The sequence below is a fragment of the Lepidochelys kempii genome, chromosome 3, assembly GCF_965140285.1.
Source record: "Lepidochelys kempii isolate rLepKem1 chromosome 3, rLepKem1.hap1, whole genome shotgun sequence".
Lineage (NCBI taxonomy): Eukaryota > Metazoa > Chordata > Testudines > Cheloniidae > Lepidochelys > Lepidochelys kempii.
In genome coordinates, this window is record NC_136382.1 from 178,425,235 (window position 1) to 178,448,867 (window position 23,633).

The following is a 23,633-nucleotide window of genomic DNA, read 5'->3' on the forward strand; positions in this document are numbered from 1 at the left end:
TTGTTTGTCTTAGCGATTGGCTGAGCAAGAAGTAGGACTGAGTGGACTTGTAGGACTGAGTAGGCTCTGACATGTTATATTGTTTTGTTTTTGAGTGCAGTCATGTACCAAAAAATCTACATTTGTAAATTGTACTTTCATGACAAAGATATTGCACTAGAGTACTTGTATGAGGTGAATTGAAAAATTCTGTTTCTTTTGTTTATCATTTTTACAATGAAAATATTTGTAATAAAAAATAATATACACTTAAATTTCAATTACAACACAGAATACAATATATATGAAAATGTAGAAAAACATCCAAAATATTTAATAAATTTCAATTGGTATTCTATTGTTCAACAGTGTGATTAAAACTGCGATTAATCGCGATTAATTTTTTAAATCACGATTAAATTTTTTTAATTAAATCTTGTGAGTTAACGGTGATTAATCAATAGCCCTAGTTTCTATAAAGTTTTTGAGAGTTAGAGGGCTTAGTTTTGTTGAAGGGTAGAAAGAAGGATCCTTTCTAAGAAGGCAATGTCAGAGAGGAATACTACACCCCATCTTGAACCGTGTCGGAGACAACTTCCTTTTCTACCAGGTAGCCTGTTGTTAACTCGTGAAGGCTTCTGTTGTTGTCTTTAGTTTTCTACTAACCTATGCCTTCTTTTCCTTCGCACCAGCAATAGTCTGCTGAGGACTTCACATCATTGTGTTTCAGTCTAAAGAATTGGCTTTGACCTGAAAATCCCAAATGGGCTAGACGTCCTTATCTGAGAGAACTGCCTCTGACCCTGTGCCATGCTGTTGCACTAGTGGTTAGCAGAGACACTCAAGCTGGATCCCTCTTGGTATAAAAGATTACAGACTTAAGGCAAGGCATTCTTCTAGAGGGCCTTTGATTCCGAATTCACTCATCCTCCTGGGCTGAAACAGCCAAAATTCATTTACCTTCAGGACAAGTCACAAACCTGATCTCCTCATCCATGTTTTTGAAAGGAGAGTGGGAGAGAACTATGATAAAGGGCTGGTATTTGTATGTATATTGAGGTATTTAATTATGTTTTTGGGAAGATGTTAGATGTATATTATTGCTTGAAAATTGTTAAGGACACCTAAAGTTCAGAATAGATGCTTTTTCTCCTTGTGTAATTGAAATAAATAAACAAGCAGAATTAATGATGAAGCGATGGTGTAAGATTCTACACACTCAACAGATGAGCTAACCTGCAGTCATTCCAAACTCATACCTATCAAGCCTTTAATCCCTGGTCATGAGTTCAATCTCTCTCATATTTGTATTTATATACAGTAGAACCTCAGAGTTATGAACACCTCAGGAATGGAGGTTGTTTGTAACTCTGAAATGTTTGAAACTCTGAACACAACATTATGGTGGTTCTTTCAAAAGTTTACAACTGAACATTAACTTAATATAGTTTTGAAACTTTACTATGCTTAAGAAAAATGCTGCTTTCCCTTTATTTTTTTAGTAGTTTACATTTAACACAGTACTGTATTGTATTTGCTTTTTGGTTTTTTTTTGGTCTGTGCTGCTGCCTGATTGCGTACTTCTAGTTCCAAACGAGGTGTGTGGTTGACTGGTCAGTCCGTAGCTCTGGTGTTTGTAACTCTCAGGCTATGCCTACACTACCGTGGTAAGTTGACCTACGCAACTCCAGCTACGTGAATAAGTAGGTCGAGTTACTGCAGGGTCTACACCGTGGGGGGTTGATGGGAGAAACTCTCCCGCTGACTTACCTCACTCTTCTCGTCGGGGGTAGAGTACAGGGGTCGACTGGAGAGCGATCTGCTGTTGATTTGGCAGGTCTTCATTAGACCCGCTAAATCAACCACCAGTGGATCAATCTCAGAGCATCAATCGCAGCTGTTGTGGAGATGTAGCCTTAGGTTGTTCTGTATAATGTAGGCTATGTGTCTGTGTGCATATACATATAAAAAGCATGTGTATGGATAGATACATTTGTCTAAAACTATGGATGTTTTCAGACAATGCTGCTTGCACTAATTTAACTAGTGAATAAGCCCTTAATGTCAGGAAACTGCAAGGAAGATGGAGTTATCTGAAAAGACAGCAACTTCGATGATGTCAACAAAAAAGCAGTGCTCCAATTTTGCCAATTTTTTTTAATTGATGACATGACTGGTGATTAGCAGAAGCCAAGAGAAGGTTAATGAAGGCATAATGGCTGTGGCAGAAGAGCATACAAGGCATTAACTGGCTCTTGCAGGTGACTCAGCACCGAAGTTAAGCTGAGGCAGTTAATAAACAGAACAGGCCTTTGCTGTGAGCTTACTCCAGCTCAACAATACTTAGTCCTATTGCAACCTAAGACAAAACAAGATGTGACCATCTAGTACAAAACAGTCTGTGGGTCTGATTTTACATTTACACTGAGGCCCTTTATACCATTCTGGCAGTGTAAAGAGCAAAAGAGCAAAAAGATAACTGATAATCAACCCTCAGCTTTTGTCACCAGCTGTGGGATCTATGCTACTGTTTTTCTTGATTTTCCACTGATGTCTCTTTGGAAGTGAGGTTGAGCCTGGAACTGTTATTCAAGGACTGGATCAAAAAGTGAGTGAGAGGCTGGCCTCTGCAGGAAGGAAACAGAACTGGCTTTTGGGGTAGGTCCGTGAGACAATTTATTGTTGCCTCCCTGCCCCAAATATATCTAATTTCTGCCATCTGTTATCAGACCACTATGCATAGGGCTGGCCTGAGATTTTGGGAACCGATAAGGGAGGTGTTTTTTGGGGACACACCCAAACTTAAACAATTCTTTTTACATAAAAAGTGTGTGTGCGCATTCGCAGAAGGAGGAAATTGTGTTTGAATGCGCATGTATGTGCCTTTGCTGGGGGATGAAATCTTTAGATTCTTCACCTCCTCCTCTGACAGTGGGTCCCTGCCTGCTCCTTTAGGCTGCAGTTTGAAGAGGACCTTAAGGGAGCTAGGTACAGCACTCGCATTCAAATTCAATGGGATTTGGGTGCCTTATTCCCTTAGGCCCCTTTGAAAATCTCAGCTTTCAACCATAGCAATCAGTTCATATTGGCTTATGTGCTACTAAGGCTCTCTTCACAAGGTAAACAGCAACAAACCTGCAGTAATGATTTTTAAATAAAACGTGATTTTCCTTTCCATTTCTAGTTTCTTTAGATCTGGGCAAGCTGTGGTCAAGGGCCTTGCAGGGCCCAAAGGCTGACTCTGAAAGGAAGAGTTGAGTTAGGACACACAAAGTATCAATGATTTCAGAGTTGTTTGATTGTCTTTCCCAGGCTGTGGATGGCTGAAATCCTTCTCTTGTATAATGATTTAAGCAAATTCCAATTATATTGTAACATTAAACCAAACTAACCCGACATTTATTCTCATTCTGTGCGTAAAGAAGGTCTCTTTGTCTGATTTTTTTTGCATTGGCAATTTGTGATTAAAATGATCCTTTAGGGAAGAGAAATTGGTCTCTGTAATAGCAGATGTCTTATGTAAGGCAAGAGTGGCACATCTAACAAAAACCTTAATGATAGTTGAGGGTTTTATGGGGAGCTGCAACCACAAGTGGCTAACACAGTTCTGTTGATGAATACTGGATCTAGGCACAGTATGCAGTGTTTTTGTAGCTGTGATGATCCCAGGATATTAGAGAGACCAAGACTGGTGAGATAATATCTTTTATTAGACCAACATCTGTTACTGAGGCCTTGTCTACACTACAGAATTAGTTCAACGTAAGACCGTCTACATCAACCTAACTCTGTAAGCGTCTACACTAAAATGTAGCTCCCACCGATGTAACTTGCCCATACACTGACTTAATAACTCCAGCTCTGCGAAAGGCGTAGCACTTAAGTCAATGTAGTTAGGCTGATGCAGTGTCACTGTAGATGCTGCATTACTTACATTGCCTGTTGCTGCCTTTCAGAACCCATCTCACAGTGCCCCATGCTGGCAGTTAAATCAGTGTAAGCATACCTGGTGAGGACACGCACCACCTACACAAGGAGCATAGTGTGGATGTGTAAAACCCATTCAATTACTGTGGTGGCTGTATGTCAGTGTAATTTAGGTTGACCTAATTTAGTAGTGCAGACTAGCATTTGAGTTTACACTTACCCACAACTGCTTCCCCCACCCATTTCTTCCCTATGGCTGGAGAGGTGTTAACAGGACACTTCACCTTGAATGGTCCCTTGAAATATGTGTTAACTACTTAAGCTAAACAATCTATTCCACCTTGTATTTAGCTGGGACAATCTGAGGACTTGTCTACACTACCACTTTTGTTGGTATAATTTATGTCGCTCAGGGGTGTGAAAAAAACACACTCCAGAGCGACACAAGTTACACTGACAGAATTGCCAGTGTGGACAGGGCTATGTCAGCGGGAGATAGCGACATAGCTACCGCCGCTTATGGAGGTGGTTTTATGATCGGTACAGCTGTGCCTCTGTAAGCTCACTAGTGTAGACATGGCCTGAGTGACGGCAGAGCTGCACTTAAAATGTTGCATCGGTGCAGCTGTGCTGCTGTAGTGCTTTAATGAAGATACTCTTCACTGATGGGAGAGAGTTCTCCCATCCGCATAGTTAATTCACCTCCTCAAGAGGCGGTAGCTATGCTGGCGGGAGAAGTCCCACCAACATAGTGCTGTGCTTAAGTCCATATAACTACATGACTCAGGGGTGTAGATTTTTCACAGCCCTGAGCAACATAGTTATAGCAAAGTAATTCTGTCGTGTAGATCTGCCTTCAGTTTTCCAGATCTGAAGAAGAGCTCAGTGTAAGCTTGAAAGCTTGTCTCTCACCAACAAAAGTTTGTCCAATAACAGCTATTATCTCACCTGCCTTATCTCTCTAGGCAGTGAGGTAGATTAAGGAGTTCAGGGTAGAGAGATTCATTTGAAAAGAGACTTAGACAAGGGCTTATTTCCTAAGGTCTTTGGGTACCTTGTTACTGGATTCTGATTTACAAAACTAGCTGAAGGTATGCATGGATATGAATGTTTCATCTTGTCCTTAGCTCGGGGTGCTGAAACAGGTGGGGTCAGAGGGCCATGGCTCCATCACTTTTTACTGGTCATAAGGAGCAACAGCGGGGAGGGGCGGAGAGGATCAAGTGGGGGGTGGGAGCTCGGGGGAAGGGGTGGTGTCAGGGCGGGGCCTCGGAGCTGGAACTCAGGATGCTGGGGGTGTGTGGCAGCTTGAAGTGGTTTCCATTATAAACAGAGTTTACAGTTTGGTTAAATAGCTCTCAGCACCCCTTCTATAAAAATTGTTTCAACACCCCTGGCCTCGGGGGAAGAGGCGGGGCCTTGGGGGAAGGGGCAGGCACGGGTGGTCATCCCCCACTTTTAGGGAGCTTCTGGTGCTCCTGCCTCCGCTAACCATCCTTCTGAATTCTTTGAGACTGGTAGCAATTGATCCAAATTGCCTCTCACTATTGATAATTTCTTCAGTTAATTACTGTGTGGAGTTTGTGATAATCTTTGAGACCAGCTGAGTCTGAGATGTGTGACTGCACAAGCCAGTGGCTCCCAATTAGTTTCCTTCCCTGAGTGTGTAATGAGGATATGCATGGGTTTCCATGAAGCCCACCATTTGCTGTTCTGAATCCTTGTCCATGCTGGGTGTTTAAAGCAAGTGGTGTGTGACTTACTGAAACTTTTTAAAACAAGTACTACTGTTATGGGCAAGTATTGTCAGTGCTTTACGTAAAGAGTTCCTTTGTCTCAACATTGGGAAGACAAAACTCTGGCCTTTCTCTTTTTGGAAAGTATCTACCACAATATGAATACTATCCCAATCTAAATCATAATGAATAATAATAATAATAATAATAGATGACTTTGCTCTCTTTACCCCAGCTTACTGAAGGAATTCTTTCATAGGAAGAGAGACAGGATAAGAGATTTAGTGTCATTTTCCATCATTCCCTTCCTGTAGAAAGATCTGGGTCCACATTTTTTTTCATGAATGGTCTATGCCTCCTTTTCCCACGATGAGCTTCCGCAGCAACACATGCTCTTATGAACATAAGGCTGAATTATTGTAACTACCTCTTTGCACAGTTGACAGCAGGACAGCTCTGCTGCTCCAACTTGCTTAGAATGCAGCAGCATGGTTTAATAACTGGTTTGAGCAATCATGATCATACTATGTCCGCCCTGTGTTATTTACACTGGCTGTGGGCAAAGTGGCAGTTTTGGTTTTATGCTGGCATTCTTTGATTTTAAAAACTGAACAACATAGAACCTGATTATATTCAAGACTTCTTCCCTGAGCCTCATTGGGGCAGCTATGTGTATTCTGACACCACTTACCTTTTAGGTGTCCCATTGCTACCACGCAGGTCATAAGAGGTCACATCTTAATGTAGTGTGCGTAATTCTTTCTCCTGCAATATCCATCCCAGCTCATCTCTCCCCACTTTTTAACAAACACCTCAGCTCTTTTACTACAGATGTGTTTTTGCTATAGCCACTCTTCTCTATACATTTAACACCCTCCAACCGCATATGTTTCTCTCTTCTTTCGTATTGAAACTCCTAAAGTGATTTTTCTATATGAATTTTAAAATGTTCTAATTCCATTTTATTATGTTTTTATTATGATGTATAGCACCTTATGAGCCTTGATGGAGAAGGTGTGCTTTATAAACAAAATTACAGAATTTTACCTGAAAATAATAATTGCTTTGTACTGTTTATATTACCTGATTTATAGCTGGAGAAAAGGAAATTTATGGTTCTAGGGATTACCACATCAATTACATTAATTCTGTGGGAATAGAAATATATTGAAGTTCAGCACTTAATGGTCAGTACTGACATATGGAAATTTAGGAATCATTAAGTACAAATGTAGAGAAACTCAGATCAAATTAGTGCTCAATATTCAGAGGGATAGACAGGTGATCAGAATCTAGATCAGATCCAGTCATTTGTTGGGAATAAGCTAGAAATACAGAGGATTAACAAATTAGATTATAACCCTTGTAAAGTCTGGATCCCCAGGGAAAAGTTATTAGCAAAAGCAGCAAAGAGTCCTGTGACACCTTATAGACTAACAGACGTATTTGAGCATAAGCTTTTGTGGGTGAATACCCACTTCTTCAGATGCATGTAGTAGAAATTTCTAGAGGCAGGTATAAATATGCAAGCAAGAAACGGGCTAGGGATAACGAGGTTAGTTCAATCAGGGAAGATGAGGCCCTCTTCTAGCAGTTGAGGTGTGAACACCAAGGGAGGAGAAACTGATGGCTGATACTTGCTTTTGATAGGAAAATCACTGGTGGCTGATATTTGCTCTCTTGCCTGAGGAGCCAGTTACAGTTAAAAGCAAAATTAGCATTAAGGTTGGTGGAACTTGGAACTGCCACTGCTTTGCTTTTCATGCTTTGCCAAAGAGAGTGAAGATGAAAAAGGCTTTTCAGGTTTACCAAGTGAATATCTTGTGTACCCTGAAATTATAAGCAAAGAAAGAACTGAATGCAAGCCAAAGGGCAAAGGAGGAGTTGTGTGCACACTTGAGCAAATTATAGAGACGGATTTCTCTAGTATGATTTCAAGGTGGCTGAAGCTGGTAAGATGACTGCTAAATTATGAGACAGCAGTGATCTTCTACTTGGACAGAAATGGGTGTTTAAGATTAAAGCTGATGTAAAAGTATATATGGTCTCAGAGTAACAGCCGTGTTAGTCTGTGTTTGCAAAAAGAAAAGGAGTACTTGTGGCACCTTAGAGACTAACCAATTTATTTGAGCATGAGCTTTCGTGAGCTACAGCTCACTTCATCGGATGCATACCGTGGAAACTGCAGAAGACATTATATACACACAGAGACCATGAAACAATACCTCCTCCCACCCCACTGTCCTGCTGGTAATAGCTTATCTAAAGTGATCATCAAGTTGGGCCTCCTCCCACCCCACTGTCCTGCTGGTAATAGCTTATCTAAAGTGATCATCAAGTTGGGCCAATTTCTGGAAATGGCCCAACTTGATGATCACTTTAGATAAGCTATTACCAGCAGGACAGTGGGGTGGGAGGAGGTATTGTTTCATGGTCTCTGTGTGTATATAATGTCTTCTGCAGTTTCCACGGTATGCATCCGATGAAGTGAGCTGTAGCTCACGAAAGCTCATGCTCAAATAAATTGGTTAGTCTCTAAGGTGCCACAAGTACTCCTTTTCTTTTTATATATGGTCTGACCTCCTGCATATCACAGGCCATTAAGTTTCACTTAGATACCCCTATATTAAGACCAAAGACTTCAGTGAGACCAAAACATTTCAATACTCAGAAAACTTAGGCAGAGAACAGGAGAGACCAAGGTGCCACCAATGCCAGAGGTTCCTGCAATGGCAGGGAATTGATTAGGTGATCCCAGCAAGCAAACCACAGCCCATGCTGCAGGGGAAGATTTAACACACACACACACACACACCCGCATCTCTGCCAGTCTGACATAAGGGAAAATTCCTTCCCAACCCCAAATCTGTCAATCAGTGTGACCCTGACCAAGTGAGCAAGACACATCTTAGCCTAATGAGCTAGTCCTTAGCGTAGCTTTAAAAGGATTTTCAAAGAATACATACATTAAACAGTCCTTGAGACATGGCTGTGACTAGAGAGAGGTCTGGCCCAAAACTCCACATCTAAACTTTATAACTCAATGACATAAAGCCAAGTGAGAAAACAAGCAATGCTGTTACAATCTACTATAGGGACCAGAAGTGATGGGGAATCCTAATACTAAATAAGGGAATTTTTTCTGTTTGTGTCTTGGTACTGGCCTATCCTTTCTAAAATCCCATAGAAAAAGCATCCCATAGAAGTCCTTGTGCTTACCTATCTTTGTATAGCACTTTGAAATCTTCTGATGAAAAAGTGCTAGATTGAAAGTGGTATTGTTTATTATTTAAAATGGTAAAGTTACCCAGTTACTGCTAACTTGGTCCTAATCCTAATTCAGAGCTCTCGTCTGTGGGTTTGTGATCCTAAGAGAGGCAATAAGTTTGCCTAAATTTTCTTGTTGCAACCTTAATCATTTAAGTCACATTTTACATGGGACTTGAGAGTCACAGTTTAACAAATAAACAGTCAGTCTAGACACTTGCATGACCCTCCTCACCACCTGAGTGCCTCACAATTATTTTAATAAGTATACTAATAACTAATATATCTCTCCTATAGGAGAAGTAGCAGGGGTGAGGGTGTACTTTGTTAAAGGAAAACCAAGTCAAAGAAATGTATTTTGCATTTACTTGTGACCATGGTAAGGTTCATGGTCATTTTTATCTCGTGTAGGAGTAAGTTCCGTCGAAGTCCAGCTCCTATGAAAGTTCCATCTCCTACACTCACAAGCCTCCACATGTTGACTGGGAGTTTCATAGCTTCACTGGAATATAACTGTTATGAGAAGTCATGTCTGGAAGGAAAATGGATCTCTCTGGTAGAACTCTAACATAGGCCTTTGAATGGAGCAGTACAAAGGGAATATAAGAGGAGCTGAGAAACTAGACCTGTAAGTTCAGAAAACCTTCAAGAGTATATTTGGGCATATTCTGCAAGTGAAATCTAACTTTAATCTGTACAAACTAATCCATCTATTAAAATCAACCTTGTAAAGAACTAATTTGAAATAATTAACTTTGTCATTTATTTGTATTGTGGTAGTGATTAGAGGTTCATATTTGGGGTTGGGACCCTTTTATTCTATGCATTGCACAGACATAAAATTTAACAAAAGAAACCTACATTAAGGAGCTTACTATCTAACACAAAATAGAAGAACAGCTACCAGTTATTTTCCATCATTATCTTCCCTGGGTTTATCCTCATTAGCAAGAATGATTTGCTATCTTTCTCTCTCTTCCTACCCTTAGATACTAGCAAATTGTACATTTGCCATAACCAAAATCACTTTGTTTTTATTTCCATTTAATCATGGAATTATCAGTTTCTATACTGATAATTGCAATAATATTTTATATGTTTAATCTGTTATGAGTCTACTCAATTAATATTACGAGCACCCTACAAGAGTGCAATAAAAATACAGTAATATTAACAAAACACAATAAAGTCCAGTCTATGCACACAACTTTTATTTATGTTCATGGGAGTTGCATGTACACTCTGATGGGAAACTAGACCCCTTGGGTTCATTTGTAGCAAGAGTATTTCTATCTTCAGAATAAAATCAAGAGCTAGAGATCAAAGTGACATTGTCATCTATTTAATTTGAGAGTTTTCTTCTTTATTGTTGTAATAACCTCTGAGAAGCGAGGAAATATAATTAGTCTTACATACTGATTTCATTTCCACCTGGCAACTGTTATGTATTACTGCATCCCTAGTGCTTCTATTGTCAACATAGCTTCCGTTTCTTCGTGCCATTTATGTTCTTCCCCTTTGTGCACCAGCCTCATTAATCATATTATAACATAATATGAACAACTCTTACCAATGGTTAACTGTTGCAGCAGTTAACCCAGTATTGGTATCTTTAAGATTCCGTAACGTTCCACTGCAGAAACAGTTGCTAAAGAGTTAAGTGTTTTTTCTACCCATGTGTGCTTGAGTCTCATGATTGAAGATAATGTCCTGCTGAGACTTAGTTGTTTTTTTCCCAATTACTTTCTTTCCTGAAATAGAACATTGCATATTCATCCAAGGAAGCTTTCATACATTGAGTGTAAACAAGTAAGTGTTCTAATGATGAGAAGAGAAATAATTGCATGTATTTGTCTCTTTAGTGTTTAATTGCTGTGTTAAAGCATGTTATACAGTTCGTTTATCTCTCTGTATGTGTAACTACATTATCTATATAGATAGATATGACAGAGAAAGGAAACACTATTATGATATCCTTGCTTTATAGCATCTTCACAGGTATGGCACCAGATGCTTCATCCCAATGTTCCTTTATTCCATTATTATTGTATTTGGTAGCTTGTAACATCCAGGACTGTAGAGTCACTCACTGATTATTGCTCTTTGTCCTCACTTTTCTGGTGTGTATCTTGTGACTCCTCCTGCTCAATAGGTTCCTGAAAACCTCATCCTTTGACCATCAAGCCCAAAACCTATGTCTGAGCTAGAGCACGTCTTCTAGATCAGAAAGAGATACAGCCTTGCTTTATAGACGGTGATTGAGAATCTGTCGCATCCTTAGCTATGTTGTTCTAATGGTTAATGTTCATTGTTAAGAATTTGCATCTTACTTCTAATCTGAATTTGTCTAGATGCGGCTTCCAGCCATTGAATCTCATTATGCCTTTTTCTGCTAAATATAAAGAACAATCTAATGTAAGCAAAAAGAAAAGGAGTACTTGTGGCACCTTAGAGACTAACAAATTTATATGAGCATAAGCTTTCGCGAGCTACAGCTCACTTCATCGGATGCATTCAGTGGAAATACAGTGGGGAGATTTATATACATAGAGAACATGAAACAATGGGTGTTACCATACGCACTGTAACCAGAGTGATCACTTAAGGTGAGCTGTTACCAGCAGGAGAGTGGGGAGGGGATCTTTTGTAGTGATAATCAAGGTGGGCCATTTCCAGCAGTTGACAAGAACGTCTGAGGAACAGTGGGGGGTGGGGGAGGGGATAAACATGGGGAAATAGTTTTACTTTGTGTAATGACCCATCCACTTCCCGTCTCTATTCAAGCCTAAGTTAATTGTATCCAGTTTGCAAATTAATTCCAATTCAGCAGTCTCTCTTTGGAGTCTGTTTCTGAAGTTTTTTTGTTGAAGTGTAGGCCTGTAATCGACCAGAGAGATTGAAGTGTTCTCCGACTGGTTTTTGAATGTTATAATTCTTGACGTCTGGTTTGTGTCCATTTATTCTTTTACGTAGAGACTGTCCAGTTTGACCAATGTACATGGCAGAGGGGCATTGCTGGCACACGATGGCATATATCACATTGGTAGATGTGCAGGTGAATGAGCCTCTGATATTGTGGCTGATGTGATTAGGCCCTGTGATGGTGTCCCCTGAATAGATATGTGGACACAGATGGCAACGGGCTTTGTTGCAAGGGTAGGTTCCTGGGTTAGTGGTTCTGTTGTGTGGTGTGTGGTTGCTGGTGAGTATTTGCTTCAGGTTGGGAGGCATGTAGGCTTGAATAGAGACTGGGAGTGGATGGGTCATTACACAAAGTAAAACTATTTCCCCATGTTTATCCCCCCCTACCCCCACTGTTCCTCAGACGTTCTTGTCAACTGCTGGAAATGGCCCACCTTGATTATCACTACAAAAGATCCCCGTCCCGTGTCCCCCTCCCCCACCCCCGGCTCTCCTGCTGGTAATAGCTCACCTTAAGTGATCACTCTGGTTACAGTGTGTATTGTAACACCCATTTTTCATGTTCTCTACGTATATAAATCTCCCCACTGTATTTTCCACTGAATGCATCCGATGAAGTGAGCTGTAGCTCTCAAAAGCTTATGCTCAAATAAATTTGTTAGTCTCTAAGGTGCCACAAGTACTCCTTTTCTTTTTGCGAATACAGACTAACACAGCTGCTACTCTGAAACCTGCTAGTATAAGCAGGGACGGATAGCTCAGTGGTTTGAGCATTGGCCTGCTATACCCAGGGTTGTGAGTTCAATTCCTGAAGGGGCTGTTTAGGGGTCTGGGGCAAAAATTGAGGTTTGGTCCTGCTTTGAGCAGGGAGTTGGACTAGATGACCTCCTGAGGTCCCTTCCAACCCTGATATTCTATGATAAGAAATCTCTTTCCCATGTAGGTACTTGTAGGCTGTGATCAAGTTACTACTTAACCTTCTTTTGGATAAACTAAATAGATTGAGGTTCTTTAGTCTCTTACTATAAGGAATGTTTTCCAGACCTCAGATAATTTTCCTAGCTCTTTTCTGAACTCTTTTTAATTTTCCAGTATTTTTTAAAGTGTATTCCAGTAATGGTCTCACTGATGCCATAGACAGAGATAATACTACCTCCCTACTCCTATTCGATATTCCCCTTCTTTATATCTGAGGCTTGTGTTTGCATTCATAGCAACAGCTTTGCACTGGAAGCTCACACTCATTTAGTTATCTCTCATGACCCCCTAAGTCCTTTTCATTGTCAGTGTGTTCCAGAATACGGTCCTTCATCCTACAAGCGTAACCTACGTTCTTTGCTCCTAGATGTATGACCTTATATTTGGCTGTATTAAAACACATGTTGTTCAAATGAACCCATCTTACCAAGGCATCAGCCTGTTTCCATTATTATTTATCACTCCCAATTTTTGTGCCATCTCCAAATTTAATTTTTAAGTGCACACCTTGTAGCATTTGTGGTGTTCTTATTATCCATGGATCAAATCCTAAAAGTTAATAAGCATCCATGTTTTAGTGGGAACACCAGATTTTAATGGGAGGCTCAGCATGTCTGAGCATTTGTTCCATTGTTACTAACATTTGTCAAGCTAAGATGAGACAGAAATAATGGTGGGTGAGTGAAGCAACCAGAGGAAATGTCCAAGAGACTATTTGTTTCTGTCTGCCTTTTCTCACTTAAATTTGTAGCATGGGAATCTTGTTGGATCCTGACTGCTTCAGTATCTTCAGAGGAGTGCATTCTTCTTCTGTGTTTGGGTATAAAATTGCTACAGTTTCTTTTAGCTGTGGACTTCTCCACAGTGATCCATGTCACCTCCAGCCTGAAATGCGCTCTATTTGGGATTACATCTGAAGGCCACATGGAAACTTTGATTAGTGCAGAATATGACTGCTCACTCTGCATATTACTGTATATCTGTGCTCCATAGTCTGTGTTGGTTAATTTCCAAGTGCAGTTGAAGGTGTTGGTTTTGATCTATAAAACTACCATGGTTTGGGTTTTGTCTGCTTTTGAGACAACTTGTCTCTGTAAAGTAGGTGAGGTTCTACATGGGCATTGGGTCCATCCTCACAGTTCTGACTGGAGGACCAGGGACCTATTTTATTACTGCTGTATTTTAATGTATATCTATTTTAGATGAATCTGCTATGGTACTGAATTAATTAGTAGTTCAGTATTTTTCCTTGATTTTACGGTAACATATAAAGAAAAGGGCTAAATTTAAATTAGTAAATAAGAAACTTCATATTTCACCAATTAAAAAAACAAAGCAAGTTAAGTGGCATTCTAGAAGCAACTGATAAGTTGTGTCAATAATGACTCCTTATAACCTCTCCGTGCCCTAATTCTGCTGCATGTCCGCACTTAGTGAAAATACAATTTCTCTAGGAATAAGAATAGCATGTGCAGTTGTATTAGCTAGGACAAAAATTTACAAGGGCTATCAACCTTCTTGCCTCAGGGCATAAGATGATCACCAGCTAGGGTCAGGAAGAAATGTTTCCCTTCTGCAGATAAGATTACATAATTGGTCAGGTGTAAACAAGGGATGGTTTTGTTTATTACTCACCTTTCTCTGAAATGTATGGTATAAGCCAATGCTATAGGAAGAATACCAGACTAGAAGGATCACTGGTCTTGGCAACCTGTGCATTATGGCAATTCTTATGAGGTTTTTGTTTTTTTTTTTGCTGTATAAAATAAAACAAAACAAGATACATGGTGTTTTTAAATACTGGTTAGCTTTGAAATGCATTGTTTCTAATACTGCCTTGCTAGATCTGTCCCACCAATGTGACTGTGGTCAGGGAGTATTGTCAACGCTCTGATTTCCTGAACTAAAGAGAAGTATCTCATATTCTAGTGAGGCTATTTCCCCACTCCATTCCCAAGCCAGATGTACAAAGCAAGTGAAAATGCTATCTGTTGGGAGCCAGTCGGAATGCTGATGGATCTGTGTACTCTGTGCATGAGACCCTGGCAAAGTCTAGTGATTTTTCTTTTTTTTGTCTTGTAGCTTACTCTTCACCAAAGTAAAGCTAGAACGGGTGCATAAAGGACCTGAAGAAGCTCTGGTAACCTGTAGACACATGTTGCGTATGTGGCAGATGGTTTATAACTTTTCACAGCACAGGTAAGTTTTTTTTTATGTGCAGTCTGACAAATTTGAGCATTGAAATGGAGATATGATTAGCTTGTGATTTAATTTTCACGATATTCTGCTCTGCAGAAAGGCAACAAATAATACAAATTTTAAAAAATACATAGTAAAGCCAAGACCTTAAAAGTTATTTTTATATATAATTCCAACCTTTATAAAAATAAGGATTTGAGGTTAAAGGATCACTTTTTGGCCAAGATTTTCAAAATTAGGCATCTAAATCCACACTTGCATAGCCTGACTGTTTCTAAAATGCCAAGCGCCCAGCAGCTCCCATTTAAGTCAATGGAGCTTATGTTGTTTGGTACCAGCAGAGGATAGAGTCCCAAATTTTTTCCCCAAGAAAAAGGAAAAATCTTGAGCGTGCCAGTTCCTAAGTTGATTCTCTTATTGCACAAACCTTGCACACTATATCACTTTCAGTGTCATTGGTGGTACATAGCACATATTATCCCACCCCTGGATAAGACTGTAACCTTCAGCAATGTTGTGGTGGGAGAGGGGTAAATTGCTAAGAATCTGCAGGCCTCAGCAGTTTGTGTATGTATTTACATACACTTTATAAAAGAACTATACATACATAAACGTACCTGCTTCCACTTGTATCTTCCTTGAGGGGTTATGAGAAACTGCCTACAGAGTTAACTCACCAGCAATTAAAATAGACCCAAAAAAGCGGTCATTAGAAAGTGAGTAGAAGAATGGGCTCTGACCTGTTGGGATCATTATTCTCCACAGGCCTCAGCCTGTATGGGTCTGTTCCTTAGTAAATAATCTTTACTCACACAAATGGTCCCATTGAAGTGGGACTTGGTGTTTTTTTCACAAATATTTCAGTTTCCAGTATGCACTTGTGTTAGGCCAACTACAACAGGGTTGACTGAGAGCTTTAAAAGTATTACGGGTAGGATTTTCAAAGGTTTCTAAGGAATTTGGGCACTAATCCTTTGAAAATGCCTGGCTACATTACTAGGCATCCAGTCTTGATTTGAAGACGTCAAGAGATGAAGAATCCACTGCTTCCTTTGGTAGTTTTCTCCAATGGTTAATTACACTCACTGGTTTTTTTTTTTACAAGTGCCTTATTTCTAATTTGGATTTGTCTGGCTTTAACTTGCACCCATGGGTTCTTGGATATGCCTTTCTCTGCTAAATGAAAGAGCCCTTTAGTACCTAGTATTGTCTCCGCATGAAGGTACCTATATACCATGATCAAATCACCTCTTGATCTTTTTGATAAACTAAACAGATTGCCTTACAGTGAGAGATTTTAAAAATCTCATTCTCTTTTTTCTCATTGTAAGGCATTTTTTCTAGTTCTCAAATTATTTTTGTGGTTTGTCTCTGCACACTCACCAATTTTTCAACATCCTTTTGAAAATGTGGACACCGGAACTGTACACAGTATTCCAGTGTCAGTTTCACTAATGCCTTATACAGAAGTAAAATCACCTGTCTGCTCTTCCTCACTGTTACCCTGTTTGATACACGTAAGGGTCATATTAGCCCTTTTCGTGAGAGTATTACACTGGAAGTTCATGCTGAGTTGGTTGTCCACTATGACCCCTCGATCCTTTTCAGAGTCACTGCTTTCCAGGATACAGCCCTCCATTCTGTAAATATGGACTGTTTTCTTTGTTCCTAGATTTAGCATCTTGCATTTTGCTGTATTAAAATGCATTCTGTTTTAATGGGCCAAGTATACCAAGCAATCCAGATCACTCTGTATGACTGCCCCTTGCTCGTCATTATTTATCACCCTGCTGATCTTTGTCATCTGCACATTTTATTATCTCTTCTATGTATAGGGAAATAATGTAATATCTCAGGTATCACTGAATGGTAACTGCTGTCAAACATTGACTTCTTAATGATGACTTCTACCTACATACAATATTCTACCTCACGTCAGTAGTGTTTTTAATGTAATACTCCTCCACGTACACTGCACCATAAGCATGACATTGCACAAGCAAAGAAGATCACTGCAGATGCTCTGTAGATACCTATATAGATAAGACAAAGATGCAAGAGGAATTAGATCTTTCTTTCAGTTGTTTTAACACTTAAAATTAATAACAGCAATTTCAGATGATATATCAAAGTAAAACTCAGCCTGTGGGATACCATGGCCCAGTTCTGAAATGAGCTCTGTGTGAGAGGGTCCATGGAGTCCCTTGGGGGTTCAGGGCCCATGTGAGGAATCTCAAGTGGGATCTCAAAGCCTCAGAAAAAACTACTTAGTCCTACTACTGTAAGCACCACTAATAATAATAATAATAATAATAATTAATAAAAGGCCTTCAGGCCACAAATATATAGCAGGCAAAGACAGTTCTTTGTTATATTTCACTATTATAAAGCTGACCTGTGCTGACGGGAGAGTCAAAGATAAACGCAGAACACAAGCATGAAATACCAGATGAACCAAAATCTCAGAATGCAGTCCATGCCCAAGGATTGATTAAACTCAAAGTTAAGACCTCCAGATCACTTATGCTTCCATGATAACTTTAGTAATTTTCCTGAGATATGTATTACCTGGATAGTGAGCAGTGTAATCTGATGTGTGTCTGAAAAGAGTGGCAAGAAGCAGCCACCTTTCCTTTTAATACTTTGCCCTTTGGTGAGTGCTGAGAGCAGATATCATGATCCCTCTGTTCTTCTTCAAGTGATTGCTCATGTCAATTTCAATTAGGTGTGTGCACGGCAACCGGAAGGTTTTGTCCCAGCAGTACCCGTTGTGTCGGACCAGGCGCCCCCTGGGGTCATGCCTTCATGGCACTGAATATAGGGCCCTGCCGACCCGCTGCCACTTCAGTTCCTTCTTACCACTTGTGACAGTTAGCCGGAACGCTCGTAGCTCTTGCTTTGCAAGCACAACTTCCCTAGTATCTTGAACGTTTGTCTTGTAAATAGTTTTGAGATAAGTTTATAGCAATATAGTTTTAGTATGGCATTAGAAGTGCTCTAATCATGAAATGTGTTTTGGTTCTTACCCACCTCCACTCCAAAAAAACACCCACAAAAAATAACCATAAATGGAGTTCTGCTGTGACATAATATAAGAGAGGATCTACCTGGCAAAATATTCCATCTTTTTTCCTCTGGGATAAGGCCCCCCTTCACTGCTGCTGTTGCAGATGCCTCTGGATAAGGCCATAGCTGGGAGCAAATGTATGTATCATAAATTGGGGAACTCGAACTCCTTGTAATGTAATAATTTATTAAGTAGTAACCTTCCTCCTCCTCCTCCTCTTCAGGAAGAACAGAGGGAGAGGGAAAGGTGCTAATTCCCTTGAAGTGATCAGTTAGCAGGTATATGGTATGAGATAATTGGTGCAAGAGGAGTGGAACAGCCTTCACTATGAACCAAATCCTCATGCTAGCACCAGCTCTGAATCGATGCAGAGAAGCAGTGGTCCATGCCCCTTGTGCGACCTTGTGATGGGCTGGAGGGTCTGTGCAGCAGAGAATCCTCTGGCCCGGATTCTACCCAGTAACAATGTTCCCGTGAACTACAGAGACCCTCACAGACCAAGGGTGCTGGCTTTCTGCACAGAACCCAAAGCTAATCAAATAAATTAGAGATGGCAAAGCCCTGTTAGAGCATCTTGTCCATCCCTTGCCTGAGCAAGACTGCTTCCTTCTGTAAGTATCCTTGAGTGTTATTTTCCAGTCCACTTCCTTTAGTCTAAAATGATGTTTCAGCATGACCAATTTTCAGATCTTTTTGAGAAAAATCAGCAGAACTCTTTCCACAGTACATTTCAACAGCCCCTGCCCTTTACTGAATAGTACAGCTATCAAATCTAATGGCTGTTTGATTGGATTACTGCATGTTTTGAAGACCTAATTCTGTCAGTGGCCACCTAACACCATCTTGTTTCCTTGCAGTGGCTCTGAGAAAGAAAGCAGTGTGACTGAAGTGCCAATGATCAAAAAGCACAATGGGATGCATCTTTCTCTCCCTGATGCTCACGATACTGACTCTGGTGAGGAAAATAATTTAAAAAACCTTGTCCTTTCCAAAACCAAATGCACATTTTCATAAAGGAGAGAAAGTGGTGTTTTCTACTGTTCTGGGCACGGGGCTGGGAGTCAGGCATTTTGAATTCTATTCTTGATTCTGTAACTGCCCTGGTGTGTGACCCAGGGCAAGTCATTTCACTTATCTCTGCTTCAGTTTCCACACCTATAAAATGGACAAAATGTTACTTACCTCTTTTGGTAAAGTACATTGATATCTATAAAGAGTGCTAGATATGAGCTTCCTGTTAGTACTGGTAGGTGAAAGTCCGTGTTGTCGTATGGGTATAATTTATAAAGTTGTGTGTTTAAAAAAAATGGCTGAGAACTTAAAAACTGGATGGTAACAGACAACATCTCAGTGATGATTCAACCTGGTAATATTCTGGACAAAAGAGTTCTCAGCCATGCTTGTAGCTGTTTCCATCACAAACTTAACAGACAATCTAGGCTCCAGAGTGATGTTTGGGGTTATTGTCTGTAGGGGGGCAGGGGGGCTGTGCTGGGAGATTTGTATTGATTTATGAGGGTGGCAAATGATGGGCGTGTGCTGCCATGAGGGGCTATATATATTTGGAGTTATTGTGAATACTGGTTGTAGTGTTGGGTGGGTGGTTGTGTTAATTTGTGTCTCGGTGGATTGTGCTAGGAGAGTTGTGTCAATTTGTGTAGGTGGCCATATGAGAGTATATGAGAACTGGTGATTCTAACAAACTTCACAACTACTCCCTCAGACACCAGACATTGAGCCCACTGAGGAGGAAGTTATGTGATGGTCTTGAATCCACTACCCAATGCAAATAGCATGTTGTAATGTTTTTAGCACATGATTATGCAAACTTATGCAGAGAGAAGTATGTTCCACTGTATGTGGCTTTTATAGATTTAACAAAAAGCCTTTGACATGGTTAATCGGTCAGGGCTTTACATAGTTCTGAAGAAGCTTGGTTGTACACCTATATTGCTAAACCTTGTGAAATCCTTACATGATAGCATGAAGGCAACTGTAATAGATGAAAATCAAGAGTCTGACTCATTTAACGTCAACAATGGAGTGAAGCTGGGTTGGATACTGGCTCCTACATTATTTAATATTTACTTCTCATTCCTGCTTCGGTATGCGTTCTGTGATGTTCGAGAGGTGTCTGTCTTAGCACCACAGATGATTAGACCACAGGTTTGTTTAACATGTCAAGGATCAGAATTAGGACGATGGTGAAGGAGATCATCATAAGGGACCTGTTGTTTATAGATGATGCAGCCCCTGTGGCTCACAGTGTTGATGTCCTACAACATCTTATTACCAAATTCTCTGATTCATGAAAAAAAAATTGGCTAGCAATAAGCTTGAAGAAGACTGTTCTCATGCACCAAGGCTCTTCAGAACCAGTTCCGGATATCACCTTAGATGGTATTCATCCAGATGTTGTTGACCAGTTTTTCTACCTTTGCTACTGTTACCGGCAGTGTAGATCTTGATGCTTAGCTCATTAGTAGGATCGGCAAAGCAGCCAGGAACATTGGTCTTCTGCAAGATAGAGCCTGGAATAATAACAAATTGTCAACTCAAAGGAAAATCTCTATTTATGAAACATGTTTTATCCACTCTTCTGTATGGCTCAGAAAATGGATGACTTACACCAAACATACCAAAAGACTAAACAGCTTTCATATCAGATGCTTGCATAAAATTCTTTGAATAAGATGGCAAGACAAGGTGACAAATGTGGAAGTGTTAAGTCATGCTCGTATGTCATTCATGGAAATGTTGATTAGTAAGAAAAGACTCAGGTGGCTTGGACATGTCAAGCAAATGCCAGGATCCCGAAGAATGTGCTGTACTCTGAAGCTCGCAAAGGGTCTAGAAAGAGAGGCCGACCGCTGCGCAGATTTCAGGATGCTTGCAAAGATGACTTCGTATCCTTTGGAATCTCTGTGGATGATTGGGAAAGGAGTGCAGAACGCTGCTCTGGTTGGCGGAGCCAGCTTGTAGATGGAGTGAGGTGTTGCAAGATGGACTGGATCAAGCTTTGTGATGACTGGCGTCAGAGGAGGAAAGAATCTACTGCTCGGATTCAGAGCATTGCTAGCACATGGGTGTGCCCTACCTGTGGATGGGACCGTCACTTGCGCATCAGACTCAGCAGCCATCAAAGAGCTCTTCGGCACATACACCATGCTCTGTAAAGAGCGACAGTGCCATTGACTTGATGCAAACTTTTCAAAAATTTATAGAGGAGAAGGAATGGCTGTATTCCCTGGGGCTCAGGAAATAGTTAACATTTAGAACAGGTAGTTTAAAGGCGAGAACTTTCCTGGCTTCTCCCATCTTTGCCCTTATAAGTATATCATTGGGTTTATCTCAAGAGCACTCACTTGATTACAAAAAAAGAAAAACAGTGACCAGGAAACAGTTAATTTGTGTTCACTACAAGGCCTGATGCAGGTGCATGCTCAGTGGTTCCAACTCCGATTCACTTCAGTGGGGTTGGGGGGTCCAGCAGATGGTACCCAGGGTGGCTAACCTGTGACGCCGTCTGGATAGCCATAGCTATGCTGCTATTTTTAGTGCACTAGTTCTAATTGAACTAGCGTGGGTATGTCTATCTGCGATGGAAATTACACTCTCAGCTGCAGTGTAGACTTACCCTTGGAGAGAAGGATATCACGTGCAGAATACAGCCACTTATTTTGTGCCATGTCTTTCAGTGTTAAATATACACCTCTTAGTAAATTGTGTAGGATTAAGATATATCCTCTTCAGATGGATAAAATGCATGACAAGCTTAGGATCTGACCTTACAAGCATTTATGTATGTGAACTTTGCTCGTTGAATTCATTGGGGGTGCTCCCATGTGCATTTGCAGCATTGAGCCCTTCGTGTATATATTTATAACACTGGTTTCAGAGTAGCAGCCGTGTTAGTCTGTATCCGCAAAAAGAAAAGGAGTACTTTTTGTTCAATATCTTCATAAATGATCTGGAGGATGGTGTGGATTGCACTCTCAGCAAATTTGCGGATGATACTAAACTGGGAGGAGTGGTTGATACGCTGGAGGGCAGGGATAGGATACAGAGGGACCTAGACAAATTGAAGGATTGGGCCAAAAGAAATCTGATGAGGTTCAATAAGGATAAGTGCAGGGTCCTGCACTTAGGACGGAAGAACCCAATGCACAGCTACAGACTAGGGACCGAATGGCTAGGCAGCAGTTCTGCGGAAAAGGACCTAGGGGTGACAGTGGACGAGAAGCTGGATATGAGTCAGCAGTGTGCCCTTGTTGCCAAGAAGGCCAATGCCTTTTGGGATGTATAAGTAGGGGCATAGCGAGCAGATCGAGGGACGTGATCGTTCCCCTCTATTCGACATTGGTGAGGCCTCATCTGGAGTACTGTGTCCAGTTTTGGGCCCCACACTACAAGAAGGATGTGGATAAATTGGAGAGAGTCCAGCGAAGGGCAACAAAAATGATTAGGGGTCTGGAACACATGAGTTATGAGGAGAGGCTGAGGGAACTGGGATTGTTTAGTCTGCAGAAGAGAAGAATGAGAGGGGATTTGATAGCTGCTTTCAACTACCTGAGAGGTGGTTCCAGAGAGGATGGTTCTAGACTATTCTCAGTGGTAGAAGAGGACAGGACAAGGAGTAATGGTCTCAAGTTGCAGTGGGGGAGGTTTAGGTTGGATATTAGGAAAAACTTCTTCACTAGGAGGGTGGTGAAACACTGGAATGGGTTACCTAGGGAGGTGGTAGAATCTCCTTCCTTAGAAGTTTTTAAGGTCAGGCTTGACAAAGCCCTGGCTGGGATGATTTAATTGGGGATTGGTCCTGCTTTAAGCAGGGCGTTGGACTAGATGACCTCCTGAGGTCCCTTCCAACCCTGATATTCTATAATTCTATGATACTTGTGGCACCGTAGAGACTAACAAATTTATTTGAGCATAAGCTTTCTTGAGCTACAGCTCACTTCATCGACTACATCTGCTGAAGTAAGCTGTAGCTCACGAAAGCTTATGCTCAAATAAATTTGTTAGTCTCTAAGGTGCCACAAGTACTCCTTTTCTATTTATAACATTGTAATCTTATCAATTCTGTGCACATCTATTCATGTAATTTTTAATCTGTTTATTCCATTTCCTTGTATTACCTTCTGCTATGATGAGTCTCCATACGTTGTTTAAATCCCCTTTTCCGTTGTCTGCATGAGGCAGGGTCCTGCAATATGAATTTGGATTATTGAAGAGAACAAGTCAAATTCAACACTAATGTAAGAGTGTGCTACTTCAGTTGACTTACAGGGGAGTTAAGGACGCAGTCTCCATGGCTGTGTTTTAAAGAACAGGCTTTTTGCAATGAGGCATTATAGCCCAATGGATAGGGGCAGGGACTCATGAGACTTGGGTTCTAGTCCCATCTCAGCTATTGCCTCAGTACATGACTTCGGGCAAGTCACTTAAACTGAATTTTTTAAATGTTGTATGCCTCGATTTTTGTTGTCTAACCTGAGAAAACTAGGTCAAATTAACCCCTGCACCCTCCACTGTAACTGATGCTGACTGCCTTGTGG

General features: G+C 40.7%; 1 protein-coding gene across 6 annotated transcripts in view; it reads left to right on the top strand.

Annotated features, from left to right (window-relative positions):
- Positions 1 to 23,633, top strand: part of TTC7A (tetratricopeptide repeat domain 7A) — a 267,166-nt gene that overhangs the window by 169,041 nt on the left and 74,492 nt on the right. For all 6 annotated transcript variants that reach the window (XM_073339137.2, XM_073339138.2, XM_073339139.2 and 3 more), the window contains 2 exons: positions 14,892 to 15,008; positions 18,933 to 19,030. In XM_073339137.2, coding sequence (XP_073195238.1) covers positions 14,892 to 15,008; positions 18,933 to 19,030 — 215 coding nt within the window. The remainder of the gene's footprint in view (positions 1 to 14,891; positions 15,009 to 18,932; positions 19,031 to 23,633) is intronic.